The 19,427-nt window shown below is 31.3% G+C and overlaps 1 protein-coding gene and 1 long non-coding RNA gene across 2 annotated transcripts; both read right to left on the reverse strand.

Annotated features, from left to right (window-relative positions):
- Nucleotides 1-1,167: 1,167 nt before the first annotated feature.
- On the reverse strand, nucleotides 1,168-10,757 carry LOC130677341 (uncharacterized). Its single transcript, XR_008991576.1, has 3 exons — nucleotides 10,582-10,757; nucleotides 10,365-10,511; nucleotides 1,168-3,047 (listed from the first exon to the last, which is right to left on the reverse strand). It is a non-coding gene; the product is annotated as an uncharacterized LOC130677341 (long non-coding RNA).
- Nucleotides 10,758-15,279: 4,522 nt separating this feature from the next.
- LOC130677320 (keratin-associated protein 19-2-like) lies at nucleotides 15,280-17,076 on the reverse strand. Its single transcript, XM_057484035.1, has 3 exons — nucleotides 16,922-17,076; nucleotides 16,159-16,266; nucleotides 15,280-16,078 (listed from the first exon to the last, which is right to left on the reverse strand). Exons 1-3 carry the CDS (start codon nucleotides 16,968-16,970, stop codon nucleotides 15,891-15,893), a joined length of 345 nt encoding a protein of 114 aa, XP_057340018.1. The 5' UTR covers nucleotides 16,971-17,076; the 3' UTR covers nucleotides 15,280-15,890.
- Between the last annotated feature and the right edge of the window lie 2,351 nt (nucleotides 17,077-19,427).

A 19,427-nucleotide genomic window follows, 5' to 3' on the forward strand; every position in this document is an offset into this window, starting at 1 on the left:
GTAAAAATAAGTTTCCGGAAAAAGACAATGAATATTCTTGAAGGAAATTGAATGCTCTACAAAAAAAGTCTCTTAACAATTTTCGCTAAATTCACTCCTTCAAAAGTTATTCAAGATTATTGAAGTCGTTTTACATATCTTCAACCTTGAATAACTTTTGAAGGAGTGAATTTAGCGAAAATTGTTAAGAGACTTTTTTTGTAGAGCATTCAATTTCCTTCAAGAATATTCATTGTCTTTTTCCGGAAACTTATTTTTACATGAATTACAAAATTCCAAAGTTGAACAATCAAATTTTAAAATCATATCAACGTTCAAAGCATGATTATAAGGAAACGGTTCATCTGACGAAAAATTTCAATCATATCTTTTTTGTAGAGCATTAAATTTCCTTCAAAAAATGTACCTGAGTCGATTTCGTTTATCTCGATGGATTGAGAGTTATGAGACAAAAACCCACTCATTTAAAAAAAATCGAAAATTGCGATGATACACCTCTTAATATCAAAATTAAGGGCTCAAATTTTCACAATAATTTTTTTTTGTCATTCCAAATAATATTTACTCAGTATCGTTAAAAAAAAAAAATAGTCGATTTTTTTGGCCCAGTCTAATAAATACGTATACTTATATTATTTTCTATGGATTCTTTCATAAAATTCATACTTTTCAATATGGATCTCTACGGGATTCCTTCAAAATCCATCATCTTTTATTTCACATTCTCATCCATGATCATAAACTGTTGGGTATGACTTTGTATAAATCAGGCATGGTCATGCATGCTCATGCAAAGTTATACTCAGTTATGCAATCCAATGCATGATGATTAATTTCCCGTTGTACATAGTCATGCATATTTGTGCATAATTTAACTTCTTGGGTATAATTTAAAATTTTGGCTAATGCGTGATCAAGCATGACTTGGCATGCATCATGCATGATCATTCATAAGTAATCTTGGTCAAGCATGAATATAACATGAATCATGTGTGACTATTCTTCCCTCGCTATGCTTGATCATGCATGATTGAACATAGATTTGCATAACCATACATGTCTGTACATAAAAACGAATGTATAGTGAATTTGTGGTAGCAAAAATATCTAAGTATCGGTTAATTCATGTTTCAATACGTATAAAATTATACATTCATAATATTTGATTTATTCTTAGATAATGTCATATACTTTTCTATACATATTGCTTACATTATAGATTATATATTTGTTCTCGTATAGATGGTACATACCAAATTTGCATAAAATAATTCAAATGATTTGATTTATATTTCCATTCATCACAGCTCATATAATCAACAACTTGCTGTATCTATATGTTTTAATATGTATATGAAGGATTTTATACATTTTTAAATATATAGTTCACGATATTTTGGAACTTAATGTTTTCAATGTATACAATATTATTGTTTTATGATATATTTTATTTTGAATAGGTCTTTTTTTTGACAATGTAAGAATTTCTGTTATATTTTTTTAATTGAGAATAAACGAAATGAAATTACGCAATATTTTCGAATGAATATATATATATATATATATATATATATATAGGTTGACACAACAAAAATCCGACTTTTTTTTATTTTCGCAACTCATGAAAATTTGTTGGATTAAGATATCTTAAGAAGCCTCTCCAAAAATCGGCTAGATAAAAAATTTGTAAGAGGTCGCTCACGAATTTTAAAAATTTCAAAAATGATTGAAGTCGGATTTTTTGTAACTTCCGCTATGAAAATTGAAAGTTTTCAAAAAAATGGAAAATATTTGTTTTGGTCCGATTTTTGTAAACAAAGTTTGCATCAGATTTCGACGTATTGATGCAAAAAATTTTTAAATGTTGGAAAAAATTTTTTATTAAGTTTGGAGAGCTTGAAAATAGCGGGAAGTTTAGGGGGTTGGTCCACAGGGTCAACTGTTTTTCAGATTTTTTCAAATTTCTTTTTTCTTGTGGCAGCAATAGTTTCTATTTATAAAATCATAACTGCTGAAAATTTCAGCCCGAAATGTAAATATTTAAACGTCACTCAATAATTTTGAATGTTTCTGAGTTCTGTCTTTTGGACGTTTTCGAACGACGAAGATGAATAATGAAACTTCTCGATTCTTCCACCATCAATTTGTATTGCAATGAATAAAAGGATAATGAGATACCTAAAAAAAATATGTTATTCACATAATTTTTATTTCTTAATTCAATTTTTAGGTTTTTGTTGGTTATTCAAGTTTTATTCAATATTACTGTCTAAGACTTTCCAGTATATTGTCCATTAAGCAAATGCTATATTTGAGTGAAATAACTATCATTGGGTTATAAATAAATACAAAAATTAATGCAAAGATTTAGATACATATTATGAGTTAATATTCAAAACTCTTGAGCGCCGTTGGAAAATCCATATTTGGAGCAAAAATTTTCATCGTAGGATCGATTTTACAGGTAGAAAATACTTCTGCCACGAGAAAGAAAAAACTTTAAAAAATCCGAATTTCATTCATTTTCAGAATTTTCAAAATTTATGAGCGGCTTCTTAAAAATTTTTATCGAGCTGATTTTTGGTGAGACTTCTTGAAACATGTTTAACCAACACATTTTCACATGAAACTCGAAAAAATAAATAGTCGGTTTTTTTTGGCCACTCTAATATATACATATATACATGTATAGGTATGTGTAAATGTATACTTATTATATATAATTAACATGTATTAAATTATTCAAGATGCTTGAATGATTATTTCAAAAACTAGGAAAGGACTGGACTCTGATCCGTTCACGAAGATTCCGCGTGACGTCAACTCATAAATGACATAATTTAAGTTGAACAAGTCCATCGTCCCATTAAATATTGTAATATTTCATTTTTAAATTATTGTATAAAATAAAAAATGTTTTTGAATTAGTGATTAAAAGAATGCAAAAAAGATTCCTTTCTTGAATGATTTTGGCTTTGATGGCAAGTCAAGCCGAAGTAGAGGGGATATCCAGAAATATTACTGATCTTCAAATGGAAAAAAAAGTCCTGTAAAAAAAAAAATCAAATTAGTCTATCAGACAGTAAAATCGTATAGTAATTATCAATTATTTAAGTTAAAAAAGCAACTCCTTAAATTATTATTGTTAATGGAGCAATAAATTCATTACAGGCTTCAAACTATACAGAGAGAACAGAGAAACTAACTGCCTCTGGTAGAAAAATCGGTAGCCTTGTCTGGTTTTCAAACATCACCTGATAGGGGAGACATAATCACCCAATGTAATTGTGGCTGCAACAGGACTGTTCTTGTGAGTACTACACGACTTTCCCGTTGCAGCTACCGTCCTTTGTTTTCCATGCAGAAATAAACAAATTCCCCAATGTTGGCAAACGTTGTCAGACGACCGATCGGAAGCAAATATAAAAACCCTATTATCGGAAGCCCGACCTAGCGACTAGTCGAGCTCAACCCTTCGTGCGTCACGCTACGAGTGCAGTACTGCAATTTTATTTAATAATTGTTTAAAAAGAAAATAAATTCCCTAGTTTTTTGAAATTTTATAAGTTATTTTACCATACTTTTTAGTATCGAATCAATAAATGACAATTATTTCGCTTGCCTCCGTGTAGAAAGTGTCAACTTTCGTCCCGCTGTGCAAAACGAAGTTGCTGCTTTCCGCCTCCGTCAAAGGGAAAAATAGTATACACTCCTTGGGCAGTAAATAAGAAAGCCTCAGATCACATGTTTGTTTTAAGTTTGTTAAGAAGTTGCAACCCACGACTAATCCTACGCGACCATGTTGACCAGAGCTTGGAGTCTGGTACCATGGGGAGCCTGTCCTAGCCCACTGTGACCAGAGTCTCTTGATTTCTTGAGATGGGAACAGTGTTTGGCCCGAGAGAGGTAGGACTCGTGGTGACTGTGGTTAGATACCACGCGCAATGAGGATTTTTAATTATACCTCCGGTTAATATCCACCTTAATCGTTTCGACTGAGAGTGTCGTCTAGAAGATGGGGTTGCCCGTAGCGCGTGTATGCCTAAAAGGGTAAAGAAACGGCTTCCGGTGTGTTATCATTGTACTGTAAATGGTAATAATTTATAAGATCTCATATACTAAAATATTATTTCCACTTTTTATATTTAAATTTGTATATTTACAATTTTTACCTTTACACAATCGAATGAAAAAAAGATTATATTTACATTATTACTGACAGGTCATTCTGATTTTTGGAATATCTGGTGCACTACGAACAATAAAGTTTTGTAAAATTACTACACAAGATCTGTAAGAAACGGGTACCGAATTCATGGTGACTATAAAAGATTTAAAAAAATTGCTACCCAGATTATTTTATAATTGGCAAAGAATTTTACGACCATGTAAAAAAATATATTCTTCTGCACCCTAATGATGTTGTCACAAATAGATTTTTTTTCTATTATCAAAACGGACACTGTACCCGCGAAGTCATTGGAAAAAATAAATTTAGTAATGTCCCAAAAACTATAGCGCTACGATTACAATTGGAAGACCTTGATAAATATACCGGTCATTGTTTTCGTCGAACTTCTATTACATAACTTGCCTACTCGGGTGCTAATATGTGGGCAATTAATCAACTTAGAGGGTGGAAGTCAAGGAGTGTAGCAGAAGGATCTGCTGAATATTCATGCGCAAATAGGAAGAAAATCTTTGATCAAATCAAAACATCGGATCAGCCTACTTCTTCTTGCCATACGAATGGAACAGAGTCGTCTGCTGAAATTTCAAATCTTAGACCATCCTGTTCTTACGTCGTACTAGAGTCACAACAATCTGAGTCTGTATTCGATTCGGACACCTTCTCTCACTGTAATAAAAAAAAAAATTTATCACCTTATATTGAAACGATCTTGCAAATACATAATTCTAAGAAAGATCCACTTCAACCTATCTCCAACTCATCTCATGACAACAATAAGAAACGAGAAAAATTAAATAAACGTAACACACATAGTGATAAAAATCAAATAGCTGAAGGAGTTATTGACTCCTTGACAGTTAATTCTCGATCCGTAACTTTTAAAAATGTAATATAAATAAATTAATAATAAATAATAATGAAGATTTGGCCAGTGTTCAGTCACGAGCTTAATTGTTTAAAAAGCTTCGTGTACTTTCACTAAGTCCGGGAGCACCCGAACCCGCCCGTGGCTTCAAGGTCAGAATAGTGCCGGGTCTATGGAGGGTAGAGGTACCTCTACCCCCTATAGCCGGGTCACTCGCTATTCGAGCCCGCCACCTACGATTTCCTACTCATGGTCGTGTCAAGCCGGCATGAGAGCCCCGCTACTATTCAGCCAATCATAAAATTGGTGGCTAACTACTAGTTAGCGCGCTTTTAAGCTGATGGGAAAATTCGTTACTGCAGCCGTGTTGCACACATCACCACCGAGCGGCAACGAAGGAAGAAGACGCCACCATTCCATGCTTTTGCTATCTTGTGTTCAACCGCTTTGCCTCGTGCTTTCTAACGCTTAGATTATTCTGATAAATTTGCTGCTTGCAATTAAGTTCAAATCCACTCATAAATTATAAAGATATTCTCAATAATTAGTTCGTATATTAAGATGACTATTTATTGAGTCTACTGAATCGTTCACGTCTAACCAAATCTTATTAATTACCACGTGCACTTACGCTACCTCAAATGAGCGTTCAATTAAGTTTTGCGACTTGTCGCCAGGCGTGCTAATTGAAAATACTCGCACGCTAGGCCCAATCATAATTAATTAAGGGAGGAGTTTTCCGACTATTGCCGAAAATGATCAAGCAAAATTAATAAAACTGCAAGACAGCAGTGAAAAAGAACATTGGTGACCGGAAAGACCGGACTGAACAGACGTTCAACACAGAGACGACAGGACAGGGGAAGCACCCAGACGAATACAGAGGGCCAGAAAACTGGGCAATCATCTGGACGCACACCCTGGTGGTTTTAGCACCACTGTGATCTTACAGTAAAAACACCGTTAAAACACCGTGGAACGACTGTGAAAACGTGGTTGTAATGCAGTAGAATTACGGTATTTTTTGTGCAGTCACGGCACTGTACTCCGACCGCGTTTCCATTGCATTTGAAGAGTGTTTCCACGGTATTTCGATCGTAAGGTCACAGTAATCTCACGGTGAGTTTACAATGGCTTTCCGATGGCTTGATGGACTTTCATCGTTCCATGGTGTGTGCATAAATTTTATAGCAAAAAAATAAAAAAAAAATTAACGCCGACTCGGAGGATCGATCCCAGCGACTTCGCATTCAAAGTCTGATCTGCTATCCACTGTGCCATATCACACACTTGAAAGTATGAATTGATTGTATTTATATAAGCACAAATGAACTTTAAAAAATTAAAGATATCTAATAAATGATTGATTTTCTGATTTGTATTACATTCAATTATATAATTGTTCACAGGGCAACGAGACCAATAGCGGTATACCCACTAGTAGCGGGGCAATAAATACTTTTTTTGGTAAATTATGTAAATGAGAAGTTAAAATTTTTCAAACTTAACCATAAAATATTTTAAATTTAATATCTAAGTTTTTTATAACTAAATTCATTATTAAAACATCGAATGTCCTTAACTATCTTACTAATAGTCTTATTAGCTTATTTTCAAAAATTTTAAAAAAATTTGCTTACTTTATAACATTTTTGAATGCGGTAAATAGAAAAATTTCATAGACTTTATAAGATTTATGAATCATTGTAAAATCATTTTTTTCGAATAATGTTCCAATTCTTAGTCGTATCTGAAGTATATTACAAACTATAATGATTCACATACCTGCACAGCATATTTACTCAGAAATCGCTATTAAATAGAATTTGCTAGAACTCAATTATATAAAATTTTGCATTATAGAATAAAAACAAAATTTACTTTGGGACTAGAAAAATTTTTTGACGCAATAACATTTTGTTTTCGCCTAAAAAAATTTTTTCTTGAATTAAGAAAATTCTTTCTCGTTCGGAGAAAATTTTTGTTTTCAATTCATTATGTGAAAATTTTTTTAGGGCAAGTCAAAATTTTCTTGGGGTGAGTGCAACTTTTTGGCGCCAAGAAATTCCTTTTTTCTGTGTACTTATATTGATAAGATAACTTAAAATGACAAGCTTTGTTCATTTTAACAATTTAACAATACACTTTGGAAAAGATAATTATCAAAAATAAGAAAATATGATTGACAGAGATTTGGGAACTATAAGAAAAAAATATATATCAATGGTGAAGAAACCGTGATATCATCGTGAAAACAACGAGGAAAATTTCGAATTACCACAGTGAAAACGCTGAAAAATTGACGTGAAAATACTGTGAGTCCATCGTGGGACCACCATGAGCTCACTGTGGAAATTACTGCAAACCACTGTGAAGCCACTATGAGAACACTGGAAATTAGCCGTCAGATCACTGTAAACTCGCTTTCGAAACACCCTTAAACCACCGTAAAAACACAGTGGGGACTCGGTCGGTACATAGTAGCGTGACTGCACAGAAACCACCTTATATTCACCGTCGAATCTCCACCGCTTCACTGTCAGAACACGGAAGGCGTGTTTTTACGGTAAAAACACCGTGATTCGACCGTGTTTTCACCGTCGCGGTGAAACCGCTAGGGCAGACACGAACCAAGACAAATACCGGACCAGGACAACTATCGGATAAGGACAACCAACGGAGAAAGAACCAACGTAAATCGTGAGAGGTATTTTGTAAAATATTCCCGGAATATTTTATTAATTAAATACATAATTAAACGTCGTATCCGCGAAGTATTGTCGTGTCTATTAACGTGAAAATAATTAATCAAAAACCGGACTCGACATTATTAGCACTGTCATTTCCAGGCAGGTCGTGTAAGTCATTCGCTGGAAAATTCTTCTGGAATTTTCCAGGCAGGTTGTGTAAAGCATTCGCCGGAAAATCAATTGCGATCTAGTCAAAATTATCTAGTCATTAATAATAAGATAAATTAATTATAATTAAGTTAAATAATTTACATAAAAATCAATTCATAAATTATGAACGTTAAATGTGTCGGGAAGAAAACGTGAAAACTGATCATTAAGTTTTGACTATTGGATGTAGAGTCGGTGAATAAAATGTTAAGCCGTCAAATAAAATAAATCGTAAACCGGCTTAACAAAATTAAATTGATAAGGAAAGTGTTAGCGTTTATAAATAATTAATGTTATTGATTAGTGATTTTAATGTGGTATTTAATTATGTGGAAATTAATTTTAAATCAGGAAAAAGGTAAATTATAATTTTATATTGTAAAAAGGGTGTGTGAGTGAAAAGCTTCATTATAGAAATTGTTGATAATTAAATAAGCTGTAAATAAATGTCGTGAATTCTGTTAAAGTTGTGAAAATCACGTAGAGGGTCAAGGTGACCGCGTGAATTAATTGATTAAGATTTGACATCACGTAGAGGGTCTTGGTGACCGCGTGGAGTTTAGGTTAAGGAAGTTGCCTGTGTGTGTATTACAGTCCATGGGACTCAGAGTGAGAGTGTGTGTGTTATAGCCAAAGATAGTTCGTTTAGTAAAGGTTTAATTTGTAACAATAAAATAGTCAAAGGTAGTTGACTCAGTAGTTAGTAAGGTTACAAGGTTAAAAAGGTTTATAATTGAATAAATAAAGATTAAAAAGTGTTATTTAAATAAAGTGGAGTAAAATTAATTAACTATAAATTATCCTTCCTCTTCCTTCTCTTGCAAATAAAATTTTACAACGACCCTGAACGTTAATATCCAGTTCTGGAAGACCGTTAATACTTCCAGTGGCACCCTTAATAAGGACGACCAGAGTAACAGCATATCCCTGTTGTATAATGTTTGATACATATCATAGAAAAAAGTTGAGTACATAATTTCACTTAACCTGCGATGATAATATGTTTATTTTTCAATTGTTTTATATGCACAAACTTTCGTTCCTAGGTGCGTAATAAACTATTTCCGATATTTAAAATATTTAAAAAATAATTTTTTTTGTTGGAAGAACTGAGGAATGCGGTGATTTGCCGAGTAAACTTAGACGTTGAATTTGTTCGGATTTCCTGCGCAGTGTTGTCACTTACCATTAGCGAGTTAGTTCTAGGTCATTAACTTCACGTCCTTCAGTAATATTTTTATTCAATACAAAATTTTTATTTTCGTACAAAAATTCTAAAAAAAAATTACAATTGTCTAGTAGTATAAGCTTGTGTGGTTAAAATAAAAAAAAATCATAATTATAATACTTGGCAACATCTGAACATTAAATATATTGCGGTGGAACGCCGCGGCGTGACGAACGGAAGGTGGTGAGATCGCGTGACGGATGGAGGGCTAAATTCATTTGCCTGATTATATATGCCACGTCTAGGACTTTACTGTGATTAGGTATAAGATACCTTCTCATGAAGAGCCTGACTATGCAATGGGTCAAGCTTAAGCTATTCCTCTAATTATATAATTTTTGTTCATTACGTTTACTTTTTTATGAGTGAGTCCTACCATGCAGCTGCAGAGGCCCAACACGAAGATGTAAGCTCTTAATCCTATTCGAGCTTAGGTTGGCCTCAGCAATCCACAGACTAGTGCATACACGGAAAAAAAAGCTGTTGCTACAACAGGACATGGTCCTGTAGCAGCAACAGGTCTTACTTCTGTTATAGTTACAGGATTTGCCTTGTAGCTGCAACAGGAAAGCCCTGTTATATTCTCAAGATCAGTCTTGTTGCAAACACAGATTTGTTCCTGTTACGAACCTTGATATCGGAAGCAAAACTATTCATTCTTGAATTTATCTTCCAGATTATATGCACTTGAATAAGGAAGATGTCGTTGAATTCGGAAAGTAAGGATCTTGTTATCATGAACCCGATCAGTAAACTGATCGGCCTCATCAACTTTTTTAACAAGCGGCATTGATTGTAAGCTTATGAAGTTCTCTTCAAATTCTGAACCTAGTGACATAATTCGAGATTTTGTAATTTCGTTCAAAGAATGCCAGCGTTGATCCTGTATTCTGTGTTCATGGATTAAGTTGCTTGACCGATAATTTGATCGCAAGTCGAATTGATGATTCAGTCATTTGATACACGAGAAATTAATTTTAAAAAGGTTTAAATGTTCTGATTTCTCTGTCCTGTGACATGGAGTAACTGATCGTTAAATAGTGACGAAAATTTTCTATGCTCTTTTGGGATTTGATCCTAGTGTTGTTCGTTGTTAAAATATTTTTTAGCAAATGAACCGCAATTTAAGCAATATTTAGTTTTATTTTTATTGCGAGTTATAAATAATTCAATTTTTACCTGATGAATGGATGATGATGGTCCTTCTGCATTACCATATACTTTTTCTACCATAGCTTTTATTGTGATTTTGTTTCCTCCTCTTCAAAAGTCTCGTCCACCAATATCTTCCACCAGCTCCACTTCCAATGCTCCAACATTCAACACCTGGAAAATTATTATTATTTAATTATTACGTTCATTAAAATAGAAACACGAATTGCTTATAAATATTTACATGATATAATTAGAAAAACAACGATTATTACAACACAGAATTGAAACTTTACATTCATTTTTTAAATTAATTATTGCAAAATACTTAATTGAAAAAGAAAGTTTTCTCGAAGAAAACGAAAGAGTCAAGAGTTCATGAGAGACTAAAGACTTGATGATCTCAGTACAAATGCACGAATGACAGCATAATAGAAAATAACTGATGATGAATGTGAATGAGATTAATAAGACGAACAATAACATAAGTGACATAAAAATTTTGAGGGGTTACACGAATTGAGCATAAGACAGTTGTAAAATATTGCATATCATTCAGGAAGGAGAATAACCACTGAATGATAGTTAATTTTTTTCTCCGTCTATTATATAAATATTAAACTGAGAGAGAAAAATGTACATTCTCAAGAAAAAGGCTTAATTTAAATAATTACTTTATTGAAGTATTTTATTTACTAGCTCAATACTAACCCGAGAAAAACGAATCATGTATGGTCACGTATGACCATATATGTATCATGTAAGGCAATATACCCAGTAAACACATTTACGTAAATTTGACGTCAGAGTGACTTTACGCTAAGTCATCATTTACGTAAGATATAAGTCACGAATGAGTCAGGTGTGACTCATTATTTCCCACTTTTTTACGTAAGATTATGATGTAAAACTAATGACGTATACATGACGTCAATGTGATGTCTGTGTGACATTCTATGACGTCAATATGACATATGGGTGATGTCAAAATTATCAATTCAGAAAAAATATTTTTGAAAAAAAAAAAAAAAAATGAAATACCGAATTTTTGATCTGATTATTACCGCGCGAATGTATTGTGAATTCAGAAACAAGATTAGATAACGTTAAATAATATAAAAATCCTGGGCGTCTGCTGGGTTCGAACACGGTTCCTCTTGGCTGGTAGTCTTGAACGTTGCTCACTGGTCCACATCACGGGAGTTCAAATCTCGTGCTTAATTGATGTATTTAGAGTGAAATGCCGGAAAAGACAATGTTCATAAGTTTTCGTGAAAGATTTTTACAAAATTTAAAAAAACTTTATGAACTTATATGAAAATTTATTGAAACAATATTTTTCGGCCTCGATGATAATTGTTTAAAATTTCATTAAGTTTTATCAAATTTTTTAATTTTTTGTTGTGATGTGAAATTTAAAAAATCTTATATAAAATTTTTCGAAATATTAAACAATTGCACAAAATCGAATGAAATTTAATCGATTGAAAAATTGCGATACTAAACTTTATAATCTTAATATCAAAAGAGTTCAAACTGTCGTTACATTTTCTTTGTCATCCTAAATGATGATTTCGATATATCATTTAAAAAAATAAAATTAATTTTTTTATGATGCTAATGCTTCAATCTAAAACGTCTGAATAATCTATTATCGAGTTTATCGATTACTTTGGACCAAAAAATCTACGACGTTTAGTTGTTATTTTTACACATTTACAAATTTTTGAAAATTTATTCTATGATTGTTTTGTTTTAATAAATAGATGATAAAAAACTATAACTCGGAAATTACATCAGCATTGCGTAAAATAATGACTTGTCACTGATGTAAAGATATGATTTAAGAGTGACATCCATATTACGTATAACCGTGACTTTGCTACTGACATAAATGTATGATTTTAAAATTACATCATTGTGATATACGATAATGACTTTATTACTACGTAATAATGTGATGTAGATTTTATGTCAAACGTACGTAATACATAAGTCATAACTCTGACGTCATACAAGAGTCATGTGTACATCAATATGATGTCACAAGCTTTACATCATACTAAAGTCATGCAGAACGTCAGATTGACATCAAATTTACATCAGATGCCGTGACATTTCTATGACCTACGTATGACGTCAAAATAAGGTCATGTGCTCACTGGGATATTGCTCATATATGGACATATAGGTCATATATAGTTTCCAAATGGGTTCATGTATGGCTATGTATGGTCATATATGACTATATATGGCCGTGTATACCCATGTATAGTTATATCAGAGTACACGATTGAATTTTTCTCGTCTTGGAAATTAGATACGGCCATATATGACTATATATAACTATATATGAGCACATATATTTATTGAGATATTCCATATATAGCTATATTGGGCCATATGTGATTATAAGTAGGCCTATATTGTCATATGAAAGTACACAATCTAATATTTACTCATTTAAGATACTATATATGACGATATATGACTTGGTCGGGGCATAAAAAATCATATAGGGCCATATATAGTCCAAGTGATTTCATATATACTCATAAGGATGTCCGCTATTTTCCAAATTAGATTTATTTACTTGGCCATGACATAAATCATTCATTTGTGATCCAAAAATAATAAAACAAAATATCAAAGCTTACTCTAATGCCGTTTAACCCTGCCTAAGTAATAATACTTTTCCATTTTAGTACAATGAGAGAAATTTTATTATTCGCTTAAAAATAAGTGTACAGCTATAAAGAATACATATTTTTGTAGGAAATTTAACGCTCTTCAAAAGAGGTTTCTTATGTTTCTTTCGTGAATCCAACCACTTAAGAGATATTGAAGGTCAAAGTTTGATTTGTTAAAAAAAATTGGCGTTTTTGTTTGAAATTTTATTATTCTCTAACACATTGACGAAGAATTGAGTGTTATTATTTTATTGGTAGGGAATTTATCGCTTTTCGAAAAAGGTTTCTTAGACTTCTTTGATAAACTCAACCGTTTAAGAGACATTGACGCTCTAAATTGAAAGAAAACTTTCACAAACCAACTCAAAATTTCGCTGCGATGATATAAAAAATTCTTTATATTTTGAGCGCAAATATCTCTTAAATGGTTAAGGTTGTCGCAAAAACCTAGGAAACTCCTTTTATAAAGCTGTAAATTTCCGACAAAAATTTGTTAAGAGCCTAGGTATCTGTCTCTTTGCTGAAGAGTTAGAGAATTTTAATCGAGAAACATTATTTTTCAGATATATTAATATTGACATTTCCTACAAAATTATGCAATAGATATGATTGTACCCTTATTTTCAAGCGAGCCATAAAATTTTTCTTATTGTACTAAAATGGGAAAGTATCAATACTTAGGCAAGGTTAAACGGCATTCGAATAAGATTTTTTATTTTGTTTAATGTAAAAATTAAGAGCCTGTTTGCATTGGATATTTTTTTTTATGTCATAAACTAAAGATTCAGGGGGCGATTGGTAAATAAAAATCGATTTGGGAAACAACGGGCACCCTAATGCTCATATAGAGTTTATATATGACCATGCATGTTAATAGTGGAGGTCTCATTCAACTATGTTTTTTTACAGTTCAGAAAACCGTTTTTTTCTCCCCGTGTAATTTGGTATAAACATTTAGATATAGTTATACAAATCTATTTTTTCCGGATGATCATGAAAAAATATCAGTATGACATACTAAAAGTAATTAACAGTTGAAAAAAAATTGAATTATTGATTAAAATTATCAGTCAAAAAGTAATTAAATTATCGACTTACAGTAACTAATAATCATCCTACAATTTAGAAATCATATGGATCATAAATCGCCTATTGTATTTCATAAAACTTTTGTTGACATTTTCATTACAATAACCAATTGCATTATTTTTTTTTCACCGCCATTTTATTATTTTTGCATGTACAATAAAAATTCTAGCTTAGCTGGTTGTTTGTGATATATTGAATCTAAAAGTTCTATGTTTCAGATTGTCCATTGTTTAAATTTTATCACCTAGCGCGAACCCACCTACACGGAGAAAAAAATGTAGTAAATTTTACTAAAAAATATGAGAATAATTACTAAATTTGGATAGTAATCTTGAAACGCCTATGATTTATATGAAAAATTCATAAACAGATGAGCATATTTTACAAGTCGTTTCGTAATTTCTCATATTCTGGTTATGGAAAATCTCCTATATTGCATATTCATTTTTACTTATATTTAGTAAATTTTACTATCCCAGTTTAGTAAATTTTACTATCCCGTTTAGTAAATTTTACTACATTAGAATGGAAAAAAATTAAATTCAATTTTTGTTAGCTTTGGACTTTTTATTATTATTGCTATCATTTTGATTATTATTGTTATTTAGGTCATCTGTATTGGTGTTGGTGTCGATTTTTATTTTTTAAAAAATCACTTGCTTCAACCGAGATTCGAACCCTGATCTCCCGCGCGCGAGTCCTTTCCTATGTCTGACGGTCTGATATCTCCTTTAAACAAAAGTTTCAGAACTTGTAATATATATTCGTATATGCTCTCCCCACAAACTTTTAATTGTATCTATACATAGTAGAATTTACTATACAAATAGTAAAAAAATATAATCGTGTAAGCAAAAAATACATTGCGTATAGTAATTTTTAATATTTTGTATAGTAATAAATCCTATATTGTATTAGAAAATTTACTCTTTTAGTACTTGATAGTAAAATTTACTATACAAATAGTAAAAAATATAATCGTCTTAGCAAAAAAAACATTACGTATAGTAATTTTTAATATCTTATTATGTAATTATTACTAACTAGTAAATTTTACTAAACGTTTAGTAATAATTACAATACAGAATATATTTTTTCATATCTGTTACTAAATTTTACTGTAGTATTGTAATTTTTACTATACTTTTTTCTCCATGTACTAATCGAGACGTTGTATTCGAATAATGTTTTTAAATGTTAACAGCGTATAAAATATGTAATAAAATTTTGTTAAACGTATTTCAATAGTGTATTTTTTAAGCGTAATAAACATTATATGCACATCTTTATTCATAATCTTAATAATAATTCATAAAAAATAGCCTATTTTTCGAACGCTCAAAGTATAGAATACTGGCTTAACTTTACATTCAAAATTACTAAATAACAAAATGATGGTATCATTCTGTTCGATGATTATAGATTCGTTCTTTATCTGTCAGCATTGAAATAGATGTCCTTATTAAAAACTTATTAACTCACATTACTCAACGATAATAAAATTCTTAAAAAGATAACAACTTCCATTTAGACTATCTTTAAATGTCAGTAGTCATTAAACCATAAAGATTACTGAATACATGCCACCTCTCAGTTCACAAAATATATATATGATAAAAAGTGTCAACGATAAAAACAAAGAAACAATTTTTACGTCATAAATTTATTATAGTTAATTAAAGATAAACCTTCCAAATTAAGAATATCTGATAATTATGTCGATTTAAAATTTATAATTTATAGTTTAGCACTTAATTAGTAATGTCAATATTTATTATAATGTCCAAAGGATGCAGGCTAATGATGTCGCAATCAGGTAGGACGGTTTGTATGAAATTATTGATATAGCAGAAGAATTTGAAGATCGGTGACGACCAGATCCGTAGTATCGTGGGTGGTATCCAGAGTAACTTGAATGTCCTGAAGATTCAGAGTGTCCCGAAGATCCAGAATGTCCAGAAGCTATTATTGAATAAATTTATTGATAATTCGTATTGTTCACTTAAAACATCTGATTTTAATTGCTTAAAATTTTAACATACATGAAGAGTGTGAAGATATTGAATGCGATCTACCAAATCCATGAAAGGATCCGTGAGAACCATGAGAACCGTGACCACCGTGACCACCGTGACCACGCCCTACAGCTTCTGAAATAAAATAAATTTATGAATAAACACCAATAGTATTTTAATAGTAGTTTATATATCAAGTGCGATTGTGTAAAAGACTCGAATGGTAGTGACACAACGAGTGTCTTGTATGGAATTGCATTATATACATATAGTGACTGGGATGAGGTTCATGGAACTTAATCACTTCAATAATTAATTTATCTGACTCCAATTATTAGTGTTAAAAAAATAATAAATATTTAATTTTATTTAATGAATTATGTAATACAAAGTAATGCTGCTCGCATTAGATATGTGTTATCTAGTTGCCAGGTATCTCTCTAATGTACGTGTGTACTGTGTACTGTTGCTACCGAATATCGTATCCGCGTGGGGGAAATATTCGGCGATCGATGGCGATCGATGATTGACGGACTAATCCGAAATTATGAATATCAATAATATAAGTAGTGACAGGTTGCGGCAGTAGATTGCAAGTTGGTCGCAGCTAATATACACCAACTTTCTGATCAGAAACTCAGGCTATCAGGGCAATGAGTCAATCGGATGTTTGTCACACGCTGGCTATTGTACGTGCAATTACAAAATATTTTTTGCACGACTTAATGACATATATTTCAAGGTTGTTAAAAAAATTTTTTTGTACAATAATTTATTGAAAAAAACTTACGTGATATAAGTATCAAAATTACTAATCCAGTAGAAAAACTTTTTTTCATTCTCCAGTAATCCGGTTCTATATGATAGTTTGACTAACACTAGTCGATAGAAAAAACAGATCTGATGTGTCTAAAAGTATGAAGAAGACTGAAACTGTATGTCTATTAAGGCTTAGTGTGTTTCGGGCATGAACCGAGTATGGGGAATTCCAAGTTGAAATGGTGGGGAAGTGAAGGTTGAATTCTTGTTTTTTGTCATCGTCGATTGTGTTGTGTGCTATGACGTCAATAGAAAGTAATATTATGTGCGTAGCAGGAAATGTGACGTCAACAAGGCATACAAAGAATTACCGCAGGTGGAATCGATTATTATTTTGAATTTATAAAAATTTAGTCTATGTTTTGGTAACAGCCGACTTCCCATTATAAGCCTCCGTGAAAATTGTTAAAATTATAAACCAAGAATAGGGAAAAATAGACAAATTAATGATGAGAATTCGCTATCTGTGTTTCGTGGATAATAATTGAATCAATATTAAGTAAAATGTTGTTTATTGTTCATAATTGTTATCATGAATTACATTCTAAGCTATTTTTACAATTGAAAAGGTTGATTGAACATAATGCTTATCGATAAATTATAATTATGATTGTAACTGTAATCAATAACAAAAAATTTATAAAATTGTGAGTTAATAAAAAAAAATTTTTTTTAATAATTTCATTTTGCTGAAACCGATAACATCAATAGAAATCGACACTATAGGATGAAAAGGGTGTTACAATATATTGGTCAATTGACTGTACGGTTTTTTTCAAAGGCCTAAAAGGATACAGTTTAAATGTCCGAGGGATTGTAGATACTATCCCTTTTTATCCGCCCAATCGTTCACGATAGAGGGCTCTAAGTCTACAAGTACACAAATCTCTCGATTTTTATCTCTTATTTTATTTTTTTATATGGGATTTTATGGACACGCGTACGTACAAACTTCCCACAGGCCACAGGTGATTTATCGGTTTTCTTTTTATTTTATTTTATTTTATTTTATTTCATTTTATTTTCCCGAGTGGATTGAGAAAATAAGGGACTTGGACTCGAGTATTTTATATCAATCGCAAACACCAATAACACTTACAATGGATTTTATAATAAATTACCGGAAAGAATTTTGACTATTTTTATTTATTCACAGATTTACGTATAGTAATTTTCTATTTATAAAATGACAGGATATTTTTTCACGAAAAAAGCTAGTCAAAATGAAAATGTTTAAAACTTCTCGCTGTTTTCGAGCTCCTCGAACTCGAAAAAATTGTTGTGAATACATGCCGTTGTTTTCGAAAAACCGTTTTTCTCCAACGACCGATTGAGATGGTTGAGGTGGCATTCGACGCGGCTTATAAAGTTTTAGAGCTGATTAGATTTTGGAATCAATCCACCGAGCACATTAAAAGATATAAAAAAAAAAAACATTTTTGAAAATTTTATTTGTGGAATATCTGTGAACGAGCCTTGCCGATCAAGCTCACTTTTTCACAGCTTGTAGAAATTAACGTTAAAAAAACTCCCAACGTTAAATTTCTTTATAAGTAATTCAATAATCAACTTGAAAACATTTACAATTTTTAAAATTTAATTAACTCCCAATAATTTTTTTATCCATACCTTGAAGTGATATATAATTGCTTTTTTAAAAATATCTGCTTCGGAATTGAAACTAAATTAAATCTTTTACTTAAAAGTTATAATAATAAATAGTGATTAACAAATGGAAAATTAACAATTTAAAGTATGTAGTTTTTTCAAAAATCGAAAAATTTTAGTAGAAAAATGTTAATATTAACAATTTTTTTTTCTTTCATTGCATTCAATACTTATGTGAAATTTAATTTTCCTTTCTGTAAATTACTTGCATGAAAATTTAATTTCATCAAATTTATTTTCTGTCCAGACATTTTTAAAAAATTTTTTTCAGGGGGTACTCCATTTTGCCCACAAAAAACGAAAGGTTTTTTTTTAACGGCAGCTGAAAATTTTTTCTACTTACTTTTAATGTCATTAAAAAAAAAAAAAATGTTTTAACGTATTTGAGTCACCGACAACTTGGTATGCCCTAAACTATCCCGTTTTTCCCCTCCCCCCTCTCCTGCTTTATACCTATTTTTCACTTACTTAGAGTCTTTTGAATACTACCTAAACATTGAGCATTCTTTCGACATCTTTTAATTAAGGTGGCCATCCAGGAAGAAATAATTTAAATCTATGGAGATCTATTACTGTAGGTCTTCCAGTGTATATCAATGTAAATCTAAAATTTAAAATAAGTCTCAAATTTATTTGAGACGATTTCGGGAGACCCTCAATGATTTGAAATCTATGATGATCTCTAAAGTTCTTCTAGGATTTCGAATCTTCAAACATATTAGATCTCTACTAATATCAGTAGATCTTCAAAGATTTCACAATAATATCAGTGAAGATCTATTTAGACTTATGCAGATCTACGCAGATGG

This window comes from Microplitis mediator, chromosome 11 (genome assembly GCF_029852145.1).
Source record: "Microplitis mediator isolate UGA2020A chromosome 11, iyMicMedi2.1, whole genome shotgun sequence".
NCBI classification, from domain to species: Eukaryota; Metazoa; Arthropoda; class Insecta; order Hymenoptera; family Braconidae; genus Microplitis; species Microplitis mediator.